The following is a 15630-nucleotide window of genomic DNA, read 5'->3' on the forward strand; positions in this document are numbered from 1 at the left end:
CTCAGAAAGCCAGGAGGCAATCAAGGAAGTTGTTACAGATGTCTCTGAACTTTAACTTATAACAGACATCCACTGGTGCTGTCACCTAATGCACGAGTCAGATATTTTGCCTGGCTTCATTGAAGACTACTTTTTGCAAGTGTGCAAGCACTTTCAAGTGATAGTGTCTGCTTCTCGTTAGCTTTAAAGCATTCATTATGCTCAAAATGTTTGTGCTTTTAAAATATACACACACGTATACACATTATCATATAATCAGTTGCTTAGCAAGGTTAGTAATAAATTCATAATTGATCCAGTTCACTGAATATACTATGTGAAAGGATCTGCAAACCCACACGTTAGTAGGAAACACACTTTGTGGTTTGAGTGTGCTGCTCTGTTTTCTCTGGGTTTGATCTCTAACATCAATCATTTTTTAAGGGTATTGACTTGAGGAAATGTCCTGAAATCAGTTTTGATTTTGGCGAGCGAACACTGTTGAGCAAAGCTAGTGTAGATGATTCACGGGTGATTTATCTGTTCTATAACTCACACAACACACTGGACCTAATACACACTTCACTTTATTTATTCTTACATTCCCCACCTGTGATTTCGATTTTTAGAATAACACGGCTGTGATGGGTTGTCTCCTAAAGCAAACTGAGCTCAATCTCTGTCTCATTATTTGAAGGACAGGACACTCAATATGTACTGTACATAAAAATCAATATATTTCATGGTGATATACTTAGCGAATGAGTCTGGCATGAATCTCTTCTCCATGGCCTTGGAAATTGATTAGTGTGTCATTTACCAATTTCAGGGTATTGAAATAAATTATTGATATGAAGTGAACATTTAGCCACAGTTTGATGTAAAGGCTCTGGCAAAGAGACAGCAGATTCAAAACAGCCAAGCAGGCACAAAAATGCTGTTGCTATTTTTGCTTTTTATCAGGGTTTGATCAGGACTAAAGCAAGATAAAGTGTATGTTTACAGACTGCGCGCGCTCCCGCGGACCGCAATCAGTTTTGGCAGACAGTCACTCTTTGGCACAAGAGCGGACCGGCACCGTGCACTTTTTGTCAGTCAGGTTTGGTATAGTGATGGGAAGTTCGGATCATTTAGTGATTCGGCTCCTTGAATCTCGAAAGGTGTACTAATCTTTAAAATAGTCATTCAAAAACGAACAACTCGAAACCGAGGACTCGAAAGGTGTACTAATCTTATGCGATGTTGCGCATGCGCGATCAACACAAAATGAACGAATCACTCCCCGAGACGACCCGACGTTCTCGAGTCATGGGAAAGATTCTTTCAAAATGAACGAATCATCACTAGTTTGGTAGCACTGGGTGTGATACTGGGATCTGGAGCATTTTTCCACCTGCAACCCGCGAGCATTGGCGGTTCTACATTGAATTCCTCCCCGGGCGAGACCCCCCTCTTTTCTTTTTTTTTTTTTTTGCAATCGACAATCAACAGATTTCCCATCCCCCAACACTGTCACTCACGACCAGAAGTCAAGACTAAACCAATTCACCTTGTATTACCTATTTTTATTAGCCATTTCACACAATTTTGAAAAAAACAAAAACGTGCAAATTATAGGTCTGTGTTTATAATATTATGAATGAAATGTGCGTTATTTGGAAGAAAGTCAAGGTGTCACTGACTTAGTTTAGCCTACTAAGTGGATCCCCCCCTTCGTCCGCTCCATTTGGGAGAGGTGAACTCTCCTCCTGCACCCACACCCGCGGGAAGGTGTTGAGGAAAAGTCGTGGCAGTGACAGGTGTGCAGGTAAAGTCTCACTCATTAAGTTTACCAAGGCGCATAATTTCGACAGCAGTTAGCTGACAGTGCTAAATGTCTTTTAGCTTCACTGTGAACCTTAATGAGTCGTCGGTATCGTCAGTAGTAGCGTCGTTACGTTACTCCCAATAAGGAACTTAGCATTAGCTATCACCTAGCACAGTGTGTGCTGAAGTGTCAGCATAGAGTTCAGAGCCAACTGTTTCCCGTCGCACATGTTGGTGTTTTAGCTGTGTATTCATACACCAGCTCAACGGGAAATGTTTACCAACAAGGGCGCCAAGTAAATTAGTGTTACTTAAACTTCAGCAAAGGACTGGTTTAGGGTACACCTCTTGCCTCAGCAGGCATACAGGTATGCATGTAAACACAGCCACAAAACCTCCCTTGTCTGTTTCTAATACAGACGCACACCGAGCAATTTAGGATACAGTGCTTTAAAAGGGAGGGACACCAAACCAAAGGTCACACTTCCTGGCAGTGATGTGTCAGCGCAGGCCTGAAATACAGACTGGCTCGCTGTCTGTACCCCCTCTGTGACACCCAGCTGTTGCTGGATACTCTTCCCATTTTTCTTTTGATCAAATGCTCAGTTTCTTTTTTTGTCTGTCTTATACGAGCCATCTGGGAAGGATTTGGTAGCCAAGTGAGAACTAGCTTAGGGTCATATTCAGGGGACAGTTGGGAGTTCCCTTTAGGCCATTTTAAACGTGCTTGTTAAAAAAAACACTGCAGTGTGTGGCAGTGTCATAGTCCCTGAACTTGGCCTCAATCTCATCAAAGCAGTTTTAATATTGTTTGCTGCAAAAAAGCCTTCAAATTAGGTAGACAGTCTAATTAACTAAGTAAGAATAGTGTCTCTATTTATAGCTTTAATGCAGTTAATTTTCACTATGACATTCAGAAATATTGACTTTTATTTATATTCAATATGTAAATGGATAAAAATAAAAGTAGGAAGAGTTGTTTGTAACTGCAGTTTATGTTTGCTGTGTGAAACACACACTGACTTGAGTTGAAAATGAACTGAGATACTGTGGAAGGCCTGTTCCAAACTCAGACTTTTGTTATGGTTTTGTTTGGTTTTAATTTCAGTAGCAATAAGCAAATCAGAAATGTTGATGCAGAGATGGTTGGTCATTGCATCTTTTTTTTTTCCTGCTGCTAGAGGTTTGTTAAAAAGGTAAGTATACATTTCTTTATTCACCACAGTGATGAATGAAAAATCATTCCTGTTTGCTCAACTGTTTCCTCACATTTCCTCAGGCTTTTTTGCTGCTGTAAGTCCCAGGTATTCTTGTTTGTCACAAGAATGGACAATGAGTGTGGTACTGTACATATTTATGTTTGTCCGTGTCTAGCTTTATTTGTGTCCTTGTTCTTTTCCTGCTTGCTCTTGGAATGGAGGTCCAGAGTGAATGACACTTTATTCATTCAGCTCCATGTAGTTTACCTAAGTGGTTCCAGAGGTCAGGGATGCTAGGATATGATAGTAACCTGTTGATTTCCTGTCAGGCCAGTCAGGCGTGTGGACATCGGACCCTGCTTTATGGTCATGCCATCCTCCTACGCCACTCCTTCAGTGGCATGGTGAGTACCAACAGAGCAATGCGATACAATGTACAATAAAAAGAAGCACATGTTGAATTAAGAAGCAAATGTTCATATGACTGTGATATGTTTTTGGCTGATAAAACTGCAGGCTGAGAATTGTGAGGAAGATTTAGCTGAATGTGTAATGAATTAGAATCACGGACTACACCTTTATTTTAGTGTTTGGTTGTATAAATGAATGATTTAGGTCATATTGTTACAAGATATTCCACCTGTAGCTTGTTTTAGTGCTTTATTTGACCTAAACAAATTCCCGTTTTATTCACCAGTACCTGACCTGTTTGAAGACATCCAGGTCTCTGACAGACAAGCTGTCATTTGATGTTGGACTACAAGAGGATTCAATAGGTACAATACGACTAACAGGCATTTCACAGTGATCGCGTGGCGTTTACTGCATTTAATTGAATTCAGTCATCTAGAAATGGGCTCAGCTCAGTACCCTTGAGAGACGTAATGGAGCTGTATGTACTGTATGTTGCATGTGCACATTTGAACTACAGCAACAATACCTCCACTACGTCTTCCGTCTTTCTTAGATGATGGGTATTTCTGTGCATTTTGCTACTCAGAACAGAGTCACTTTAACAACAAAAGAGGAGTCTGACAAAGGCACATGAATGAGTGTGTTGGACATTAGACCTGCTTATGTATTCTACTTTTTTAAACCAATATAGGAAAAAGGTTTTTGTGTATTTGTGTCCATAGGAGAGGCCTGCTGGTGGACCATCCACCCTGCGTCCAAGCAGAGATCTGAAGGAGAGAAAGTCCGCATCGGAGATGACCTGATTCTTGTCGGTGTGTCAACAGAGAGATACTTGGTGAGTCATGTCCAGTAGCTTCTCAGTACAAGCACAGTAGATCATTTCCTACTGACCTGTAAGTGGGACCAGAATTTGAATTGTAAATTTTAATGGCTATAAATTTGATGTGTAACTATTCAGTGTGTATCAGTTTGGTTTCTTTTTGGTACAGTAAGAAAGAAAAAGTCATAAAATTGCTTGTCATTTATTATGAACCTTTGTAAACAAACAATATTTAATTAAGTTTAATTGAAACAAAAAAAAAAAGAATTGTTCCAATAACCCTGGAAAGGCTCTTTTTTTTTTTTCTTTGCAATAGCGATATTCACTTCTCGTGGTGCTGTTTCAAATGAGTTAAAATGTTTGTTGTGTTGCTAAGACATACTCGACCATCACTGAAGGAATAGCTTATATGAAGTGGTGGACCGAAACACAATAAACAAATAAGACCTCTCATGCATTTGGCTTTGTCCCTTGTTGTGTTTCACCAGGAAGCCAAAGTGTTCCCTAACAAGAGACCTTACTGATAAGATTTTCACTAGCCAGGTGGCTAAGCTAAGCATGCCGTGTTTCAGTCTGCCACTTAATATATTAGTATGAGAATGTGGATCGGAAAAAATGTTCCACCTGCAAAACAAACCTACTGTTAAAGATTGTATTCAGTATACATGTGCACCGACCCTAAAGTCCTGTACTGAAACGATTTAGTATGAATACCTGTACCTAGTATAAATAAATATTTTAATGTTACTTATTTGTTTAATGTCAAGTCATAAATTCACTGTATACACATACAGGCACAAACTCCACCGCATAAACTATGTTTAATTCAGGTTTGCTCTGCTATTATTTTGGGGCTGCCAGATGTTTTCATGCAGAATTGCCTCTAAACTTGTAGGAGAAATGTACAGTGAGCTAAATGCAAAAGGAGTTTTTTTTTTTTTTTTCCTTTGGAGATTGTGTTCCGTGTAGCTAGAGATATGTGCTTTGGAAAGGCACTTGTTTCATAGCTGTCAGATGGCTCTTGTACCTGTCTCACTTCGGTGTGACAAGACGATTCAAGGGGAAAACTTAAAAAATTTACACTGCTATCTCTAATGAAAATCTGATAAAACCCTCATGTGAAGTGTCTTTTTAAAAAGTATTTTTAGACAAGGCGTCCTACAGACCGAGCATAGAGTTAATACTGTCTCCATTATACAGAGCAATACACCTGACCTCAGTTAACTCAGAGAGTGACTGATTGCAAAAGGGAAGGACGAAGACGTGCAGACATAGGAGAGTGAGCAGCGCTAGCTTCTAGTGGCTGCTGTGGCTCTTCAGGGAGGAAAATGTGCAGTTAAAGCAAAACTGGCAAAGAGCCACACTTTCATTCTCGCCGATGGGGAATTCATTAAGATGGAATACGATATGCAAATGTGGCACATTTTAACTGATCGGCATATCAGCACATGTGAGGATGTGCTGTGTCTAAAGGATCATTTCGAGCTTCTACTGTACTCACCTCTGAATCCTGCGTGGACAGAAACAGGAACTTCTCCAAGTGTTTCTGCTTGGAAGGAAGGGATTGTTGTAGAATATTATCAGGACTTTGCTGCACAGTTAAACAGTGATGCAGCAGTGGTTTTTAGCCTACAGCGTTATTACACTGTTTGGCAGCTCCAGATAAGAGAGACACGGTTGTTTTAATCTCTTTTTAAGGACCGGGACATCTCCAGCCCTCTGCGGAGTACTGCTGAATCTCAGTGCTTGTCTGTCTCCCTCTGGCTAACACAACTACTTTATGGGCAGTCCCCACTTTTCTGTCTAAAAGCCTGTGTTACTCTCTTGCAGCACTTGTCTATCTCCAATGGCAACATCTATGTGGATGCTTCCTTCATGCAAACCCTGTGGAATGTCCAGCCTACCTGCTCTTCAGGCAACATGGCTGTAGGCAAGTTCGTGGCAGCAGCAGCGACCACAGTAACACCATCTCATCTATATCTTTTAAATGCTTACACGCGTTAGGGCTTTCTTGTGTCTGATGGTCTTCTGGACATATTGTTATACCCAAATACTGTAATGAAATGCCACTTTCATTAAATGCGATTACTCAAATTGGGGCATTTGAAAGGAATAATACACATCAAATACACACCTACAGGAGTAACATAACGGGTCCTGTCAAGTCTTTAAATGTATGGGTCTATATGAGCTTTTTCACTGTGGGTTTGCTCTGTTAAAAACTGAATGCTGAAAAGAATTCTGTGTCATTGAAGAGGAAAATGTCAGGTGTGAAACTCCAGTATTTTGTTTTATCAGGGTATTTGATTGGTGGGCATGTGATGCGTCTTTGTCATGGACACGATGAGAGCTTGACCATCCCTGGAGCAGACAAGAGTGAAGAGGAGCAGAGGTTAGTAGATATTTAGCTCAGTAATTCAACTTAATGTCACATATCCATGTATTAATGTGACCAAAGAGTCAGGATTTCTAAAGCAAACAGTTGAGAGAGTACTTTTGGGCAAGAGAAATGTGAAATATTGTACTTTACTGCATCAGTTCCTCATGGCCCAGGGCCATTCATGTGCTGCTTAAGGTATTTCTCATTCCCTGTGACAGTGACACTACATTGTGATCACACAAATAAAGGTCAAGTCCTGTGTGTGAACGTATTTAACAGCATGCAGTTTTTCCATAAATCCATAAAGGTAAAGAAAAATTGAGTTCACATGTTCATGTATTTCCCTTTCAAATGAGAATCCCAAAAATGTTTTAAATTTTTTAAAATTCCCATTATGACTTGAAAGGCTCAGAAATACAGTAACAGAAGCCCCCCCCCTTCTTTTCATTTGCTTTCAGGATAGTCAACTATGAGGCGGGTAAGGGAGGATCTAAGGCCCGTTCACTGTGGAGACTGGAGCCTCTCAGGATCAGGTGAGATCAGACCTGAATATGCACATAATTACAGTATATACTGTCAGTTTTCTTTCATTCATGATAAAAGCTTGGAGCACATGGAGAAACTGTTTGTTCTTGTTATTAATGAAGCTGTATATTACCTCCTAGGACAGGGTAGAGTATTGTTTTTTTTAAATTATTATTATAGAATCTAATTTTCAGGACTTTTTTATGTCCTAACAAAATAAACCAAAGTTTCAAGTCCTGAATGTCATTGAAAGTAAGCAGCCACAGCAGAATTTGTCAAGTAAAATCATTTAAACTAGCACAGTTATTTAAGTCAGAATTTTGATCAAGTAAGAGGTAAATAGCAACTTTACAAATGATCAGACATTTAAAGCTATAGATGCCTGACAAATGAACATAAGCCCTTTTCAGACATGCACTGACACACTGAATTTATTTAGACATTACCTGCAGGATGGCTGTTTATGACCAAATTGAACACATTCTGCCAAAAGATATTCCCTTATGTGGTGTTTTAATCATGGTGGTGGAGAATCTAACATGCCACTCCAACATCTCCCATAGTTGTTCAACTGGATTGAGACCTGGTGACTGCGAAGGCCATAATATATGATTCACATCATTTTCCTACTGATCTAGCCATTCTGTGACTCCTCGTGCCCTATCAATGGGGGCATTCTCACCCTGGAAGATACCACTTGTTTATTCAGGTTTTCCTTTATTTGTCACCCATCTGTAGATTTTAGTACTTTTGATTCTCTGTGCTACAAACACATTTCGGTACCAAAGTAGGTTTTCCAGAGCAGCTCCGTCACAGTCTCCCCACTTAGTCTTAGCACAGAAAAAACCTGCATATTTACATTATCTTCCAGAAAAATATATTAAAATGTCAGAAAAGTGATTGTGATATATTTTCACTTTACCCTTCCAATGTCAACTGCAAAATAATGGGAAACTGGAAAAGGGATTTTCCTGTGTTGATGAACGTGGGACGATCCAGTGTTATCTCTAAAGTTTGTGATGGCAGTTCTCTATGTTTAGCTGGAGCGGTAGCCACATCCGGTGGGGCCAGGCTTTCAGACTGCGCCATCTGTCTACTGGTCATTATCTGGCCCTGACTGAGGATCGTGGACTGGTCCTACAGGACAGGGAGAAGTCCGACACTACAGCCACTGCCTTTTGCTTCAGGGCCTCCAAGGTCAGCAGTTCCTTACTGTATAAACTTTATTTATTTCTTCATTCTGTTTGCTCAACTAGCTCTGATGAATGCATGGTGAACAGGGTAGTTGCACCATCTGAAAGCTGCCCTCGGTGTTGATGCAAATATACAGTATGTTCCTAGTCAACTGAATCTTATTAAAATATCCTCCCCTGACTGCTTCATCACTTCTTCTGTCTTAGTGAAGTATTCCAAAAATAAATCTCACTGCCAGAAATAACTCTTGGAAAGGCTGCACGGCTTACTTGAAATTAAAATTGAAAATAGGTATTTTATTGATATTTATATTTACTTGTAAATTGTGTAAAGTACAAGAAGGTGACCCAAATAGCAGACTGCAGTTTTATTTCTTGCCGTTCTGTTGTGATCCCATGACTTTGATACCTAATCATGATTTAAAGCAATGTGTAATGCATTTATTTTATTTTATATTTTTCAGAGCCTCTAACCTAAACATGTTTTCTATCAGGATATGTCTCAACACAGAAGGCTAATGCTTTTATGCATATATTTGTATTGAATGTCACTCACTTCTAGGGATCTAGCTTAAATTTGTGCATATATCTATAGCTGATTTACTGTTTGTTGTGCATGGCTAGAGCCACATGCAGTAAATTGCATCAGGGGTCACCTTCACAGAGCAACACTCTGTCCCTGTAGATATGTTTATCTACAGTAGGCGCTGTATAAGATCCTCCTGAGTGCTATCCACTTCGGAGGCTTTTATTATCTGACCCATCCCACTCCTGACATCACAGTGTAATTGCCCTCAGTAATCACAATTCCTGCAGGACTCAAGTTTTTTCTTGGTTAATGCGGATTTAATATTTCTTAGTAAAGTAAATGTATTGTAGGTGGAAACTCTCTCACTCCACCCACTGTACACCAGCTCAGTGCCAATTGGATCCTTTATGTAAGAAGGTCAGTGCTTTGCCATGTTGAACATGGATTAATGTGTTCTCTACTACTTGATGTCGACTGCAGTCAGCTGCATCGCTCCATCTCTGTTTATTCAGTTCTGTAGCAGAGCTAATGAGGCCAGCGATGACCTTCTGGCAGGCCAATGAATGCACGCTCCTCAGCGTACCTTTCTGATTACATCTAATTATAATGTATCTTCATTTGTCATATTTCCTTGCCTGTGTGTCCTTTGTCTGTGTGTGTTTGTTTGCTAATGTTGCTACTGTATATGCATGTGAATGTGACCATCACAGGAAAAAGTTGACTCTGGCCCAAAGAGGGACATCGATGGTATGGGAGTGGCAGATATCAAGTACGGAGACTCAGTCTGCTTCGTCATGCATGTGGCATCAGGGCTGTGGCTGTCTTATCAGGCGCCTGATGCCAAATCATCTCGCCTAGGACCCCTGAAGAGAAGGGTAAATAGGATACAGGTTTTCTTCTTGAAGATTTTTACCCCGTATTGACATTTTCTAATATTATATTGAATCACTGCAAAAGTCACACAATATATTGAATTTTTGCAGGATTTAGTTTTCACCAGATTATTCCCATAAACATCAAGAATACTTATCATCCAGCCATATAGACACTTCTCATATTACACTTTAAACAAAGAACTTTATGCACTGTTCATGCTCTACAAATGAAATCGCTCACACAGAAGGCTTCCTCACAAACACAGTTCAAGTTTCTTATGATCACTCATCCAAAAGCACATATCAGTATTCAGTAAAATCAATTTCATGTTGTGTTGCTCCTCATACTATCAACTTGTCCTAGGTTTCACATAAATCACTGATATTTCTACAGAGAGACCAGTAAACCCATCTGTGTCTGTAGCTAATGGTAATGTACCTCTGTGTGTAACCGTGCACACACAGATCCCTGAGTTTTGGCTAAAGTCTGCTGCCTATCAGACTCTATATTGTAGTTATCTTTCTTAACTTTGTACTATAACATACACAGACCAGCTTTCAATATAGACCAGGAACATTTTGTGCTGAGCATTGAGAATAGTACATTGTGATCTGTAAAATAACAATCAGTTGTACAAATTAATTCAAATACTCAGTTTGTTAGAAATCTGTAAAGCCTGAAACAGCACAAAGATACTGTATGACTGCTTTATAGAAATGTCTGTTTAATACTTATCATGTTATTGTAGGATCCAGTAGGAATAATCACTGTTTTTCCAGTGGTCTGAGTGGTTGGTGCTCAGGGTGTTGACAGGTTTTACTCTGATCTCTTCTGAATTTAACCTGCTCCAGAGCAGCTTAGCCGTGCAGCATAATGTAAGTTACCATGGTGATCTAGGCCGATTAAAAGTGAGCCAGCTTTGTGGTACCAGAAAACCTGAGCTACCTGTATTGTTGCGGTACAAAAGTGCTTTTTGTTTTTGGAGCATTTGTTTCCGACTGTATTGCCAACATGTATTTCTGTTTGCCGATCTAGGCCTGCCTACACTCTGAAGGCCACACGGACGATGGACTGACCCTCCAGCGCTGTCAGCATGAGGAGTCTCGGGCCGCACGCATCATTCGCAACACCACGCGGCTCTTCGCCAACTTTATCAAGTAATGACAAGGCTGTTGACAGATACTGTTATCTGTCTCAATGTGACAAAAATATGAATTCTTTCTTGGTCTGTTTAAAGTTTTACAGCTTGATTTTCCTTCTTGGTCATTCCTGTCCCTCCCTTCAGGGCTTTGGACAGGACTGCGCAGGGTGAGTCCACGGCGGTGGCTGGGTATGTTGAAGAGGTGCTTCAGACACTGAACGACCTGATCGAGTACTTCAAGCAGCCAGACTCAGAGTTGGAGCATGAGGAGAAACAGTGTCTTCTTCGTTCACTCATCAAGCGTCAAGACCTCTTCAAAGAGGAGGTAGGAGTGGATGATGTGGCGCTGTCAACTTTGAGCAAGAGGCTCAAACAAAATGTTGATTGTGAAGTTGCTATCTTCAGATATTTGCTTTACCCACTGGATAGTTTCAGTTTAAATATATCGAGATGTAGTTGACAGCCTTTTTGGAATGCTTTTGACAGAACCTTTTTAAACTTCAACCCGTTTGTTGAATTTTACATCTGATTACAAAAAGGAATATAGGTTTGTTTTAATTCGTATTCATGGAAGTACTCTTGCCTTTTTCTTAGGGCATGCTGACCCTCCTGTCCAAGTGCATCGACCGTATGAACCAGTACAATAGTGCTGCCCACTTTGGAGAGATGGCTGGGGAGGAGGCCGGCACAGCCTGGAAGGACATTCTGAACCTCCTCTATGAACTCTTGGGTAAACAAGCCTGAGCAGTGGATTGCATCAGATATCCACATGTTCTGTCAGCTGTTGGAAAGACGTGCAGTATTAATCTTCTCTCAGTGTCTTCACTGAATCCTCGACCTCTTATTTGCCCTTAATGCTCTACACTTCTTATCTCACCTTCCACCTCTTCTTTCCTCTCTTTCCTTCCCTCCTATCTTCTCTAGAGACTCCCTCCACCCTGCTCTTGTTTTCTGTATGCCACATCTGCAGTTCACATCTGGTGACAGGCTTTGTTTTTATTTGTGACACAGCAAAGGCAAACATGTCTCTGGTATTCTTCCTGTATGATCTGCCTTGCTTTACATATAGGTCACATCTTTTTCTGAGAGCAGTGTGGACATATCACAAAGCATTCAGCTAAATATTTGAAGGAATGATAACAAAATGCCAGCCATCACAGGTGCTGGCATTATCCTGTTCTCTTGGCTTGTGCTGCTGAGTCATGAATGCTAAAGCTTTGACCCTGAAAAGTTTTATTTTGGAAGACTTCTTCTTGGGTAGGTTGTTTTGCTGCCATTGGAGCTTCCCCTTGGCTCACCTTGACTGCCCTTATATTCATCATCACCTCCCCAGTGTGTAATCCCACGTGAACACACATCTCACACACACACTCTAAGCCCACAACTGTGCTACTAAGTATACTTCAGCCTTCCTCACAGAGGGGTCACCCCCAAGGATGCAAACGCAGTCTGGCGAAGTAGGTTCCGCATGATAAATTGTATAGTGGCCTTGTTTGTCCTGACCTCCTCTGCTCTCCATAGTTATTTTACTGGTGTGCTTTAAAGGAATCCAGTATAGGTACAGTAGGTGTTAGTAGGGGTTAATTATACATGTGGTCATTTTATCTATTTATTGATAAGGGTATGGATACAGAGATGGATTATGGATGGATTCCAAAGTGCAAAGCATTTCTCAATTGGTTGTTTTCATTAACACTTCCAGAGTTGTTATACTAAAAGCTCTGCCTTCTGTATTACTTAATACAGCATGTACTAATGTAACCATAAATTAGTGTGTAGTCTGTGTAGCCTCAGGTTCTCCTGTCTGTGATAAGACTTTCTGTTCATGTGAAACCATCTTTGCCTCATGATGTGGCTCTGTCTGTGTGTTTATACCGAACAGTGGCTTTCCTGAAAAGCCTGAATTAAGAGATTAGATATCCATCAGTATTCATTTGGCACTGTTAAATTGTTTCACAGGGATTATCAGTCCAGTGTCCCTGAATACTAATGGTGAAAAATGAGACAGTAAAGTAATAAAGAGACTTCTTAATGTCACCATAGTGGTAGAAAAGGGGCTCAACCTTTAATAGCACATAGACTTCCTAGCTTTGATGTGGCTTCGCAGTCTTTTCTGTGTTTTTTCTATCAAACATGTCAGAATAGTAGGTGTCAGGTAATTTTAATGAATTCAATTTTTATATCCACCTGTGGGCTGAAGATGTCACACAGTGGCTTTGTTCATTGTTGGCTGTGTTCACAGACAGTGGTGGACTAGTTATTAAAAGTCATGCTATCTGCAACATCCACTTATCTACTGTATCATTCAGCTGCTTGGATAGATCTTCACACCATTTATCACTCATATTTTTTCTTAGCCTTGTGTACTTTCAATAAAATCTTTGTCTTTTGTTCAGCTGCACTGATTCGTGGAAACAGGAACAACTGCACCCAGTTTTCCCACAACTTGGACTGGTTGGTCAGCAAACTGGAGAGACTGGAATCGTCGTCAGGTATCATGAGAAATTTGTTTGGTTTTGTTTTAAGATCCTGCAGAAGCCGAACATGATCGCCTTCATGAAGGGGTGCTTAGTTTTAGCATTGTGTGCTGAGTACACATTTGTTATGATAATCAATATTTTGTGTGACCCCCTTAGGGATCCTGGAAGTCCTCCACTGTATCTTGGTTGAAAGCCCAGAGGCTCTGAACATCATCCAGAAAGGACACATTAAATCCATCATCTCTTTGCTTTACAAGCATGGGCGTAACCACAAGGTGGGAAGAAGTAGGAGCATAGTAGTGTAAATATTAATAAAATGTATGCTTGTTTCAAGTGCTTCAGACCCCATATATAACTGTTCACGTGCGGCTATTGTATTTGAATTCAGTGCAACAGTCAGTGAGATTGAAAACACAATTTTAGATGAAAAATTTAGACACAACTTAGCTAACATTACCTTCATTGGTAAGAATTTTAAATGTTATGGTTGTCCTGAAAGCGTTTTCACTCTTGGCTCAGCTTTCATTACCTTTGCTGGCATTTTGAGCTGAATGCTAATGTTAGCATGTTAACATCTGGACATTCCTGCCATTTGTTTTACATGCAGTGTTCAAGTGTGACAGTTTCTTAATATTTATAAATTGTACCAGGCATGAAAGGGCATTGCCATTAACAGCAGCTGTTAATCATGGATGGCAGGTGGAAGGCTATAGGTGAATCCCAATTCCCTTATTTTATTGTTCCTCAGTCCTTGGTTGACCCAGACGTTGTTCTGGTCCTCTATAATGAAAGATATCCCAGAGCTTTTATTTCTGCTCTGAGGAGCAAGGACAGAGGAGTGAAGAGGCTGCCTGGAGGAGCTATAACCGAAGATACGCAAGTGCATCCTAGCGGAAGGTTCTTATGGATTGATGCTCCCTTTTATCAGAAACAGTTTGTGATTGGATGAACCACACGAAGGACTGGAGGAATGGGCGTCTCATGTCAGTTAAACTGTTTCCTCAGTTCCTCTCTCCTTGCAGTTTCTCCTTGCATCTTATGTGGGTGGGACTTCAAGGAAAAGATGCGTGTGAGGGAAACAGAAGCAGTTAGTGGAATTGGGACTCACCTTAAGGCTGTGCTCACTTGAGAGCCTTTTATACGGGTCTCTGTGAGATTGGGTAGCTGTCTATGTGTTTGAGAAATAAGGTTTAAATTTTCTTATTAGTTGATGTGAATGCACTTGTATTTGTACAAATTTGTGAAACACGAGAGCAGTAAATGCCTGACACAAAGGTCCTTTCCTCTCTTTCAGATTCTGGATGTGTTGTGTTCTCTCTGTGTTTGTAATGGGGTGGCAGTGAGAGCCAATCAGAATTTGATCTGTGACAACCTGCTTCCCAAGAGGGACCTGCTGCTTCAGACTCGACTGGTCAATGATGTTCAGAGGTGAAGAAAGACAAAAACCTCTTGATGGTTTTATGAATAAGTGTCTATCCTTTCAAGTGTTTTTGAAGCCATCTTTTATTGCTGGTTAAAATTTAAGATGTATTTGTGCCTTATTGCTGCCAAAACTCTAAATATTATCCCAGCACTCATGTTTTGGAATGGTTCATGGGAGGAATTTCAACAGTATGTCCTGTGGCTTTTATTTTCAAATGAATAACTATTTGGCTACTAAACACACTTTGCTTCATAGAAACTTCTTTCTCTCATCACCTTCAGCATGAGGCCGAACATCTTCCTGGGCATGGCTGAAGGTTCTGCCCAGTATAAGAAGTGGTATTTTGAGCTGGTGATCGACCAGGTGGACCACTTTATCACCGGAGAGCCGACCCACCTGAGGGTGGGCTGGGCCAATACTAAAGGCTATGCTCCGTACCCTGGTGGTGGAGAAGGATGGGGAGGTAACGGTGTTGGGGATGACCTGTACTCCTACAGCTTTGATGGACTTCACCTCTGGTCAGGTAGGTTTGATATTTCACTACTAGCTGATCTTGTATGAGGGTGACTGAAGTTGGAGATCTACAGAAGCTGGACTATACAGAGTAATACACAGAGAGAAATAAGTAAAAACATGAAGCAGATGAGATGAATAATATTGATTATCTTGTAACAATGGTGCATGTCAGAAGACTGTGATCACCTTTCTACTCCCTTGTCATCTTCTTGCGCATCATGCTGCCTTGCATTTGTAATATCTTTGCAGCTGGAGCAGTCATCCATCCCACCTCTCTGTCTGGTATTGTCTAGGTCGAATCCCGAGGGCTGTGGCCTCCATTGACCAGCACCTGCTCAACTCGGGCGAT

General features: G+C 40.7%; 1 protein-coding gene across 1 annotated transcript in view; it reads left to right on the top strand.

Annotated features, from left to right (window-relative positions):
* ryr3 (ryanodine receptor 3) overlaps positions 1 to 15630 on the top strand; it is a 92231-nt gene that overhangs the window by 17459 nt on the left and 59142 nt on the right. Inside the window, 17 exon segments of the mRNA XM_020603886.1 lie at positions 2967 to 2981; positions 3314 to 3388; positions 3682 to 3760; positions 4121 to 4233; positions 6049 to 6148; positions 6517 to 6610; positions 7057 to 7131; positions 8164 to 8320; positions 9556 to 9720; positions 10757 to 10878; positions 11007 to 11187; positions 11457 to 11592; positions 13259 to 13354; positions 13499 to 13617; positions 14637 to 14770; positions 15047 to 15288; positions 15575 to 15630. Of these exon segments, the coding sequence (XP_020459542.1) occupies positions 2967 to 2981; positions 3314 to 3388; positions 3682 to 3760; positions 4121 to 4233; positions 6049 to 6148; positions 6517 to 6610; positions 7057 to 7131; positions 8164 to 8320; positions 9556 to 9720; positions 10757 to 10878; positions 11007 to 11187; positions 11457 to 11592; positions 13259 to 13354; positions 13499 to 13617; positions 14637 to 14770; positions 15047 to 15288; positions 15575 to 15630 (1959 nt within the window).

The sequence above is a fragment of the Monopterus albus genome, unplaced genomic scaffold (assembly GCF_001952655.1).
Source record: "Monopterus albus unplaced genomic scaffold, M_albus_1.0 scaffold63.1, whole genome shotgun sequence".
Classification (NCBI taxonomy): Eukaryota; Metazoa; Chordata; class Actinopteri; order Synbranchiformes; family Synbranchidae; genus Monopterus; species Monopterus albus.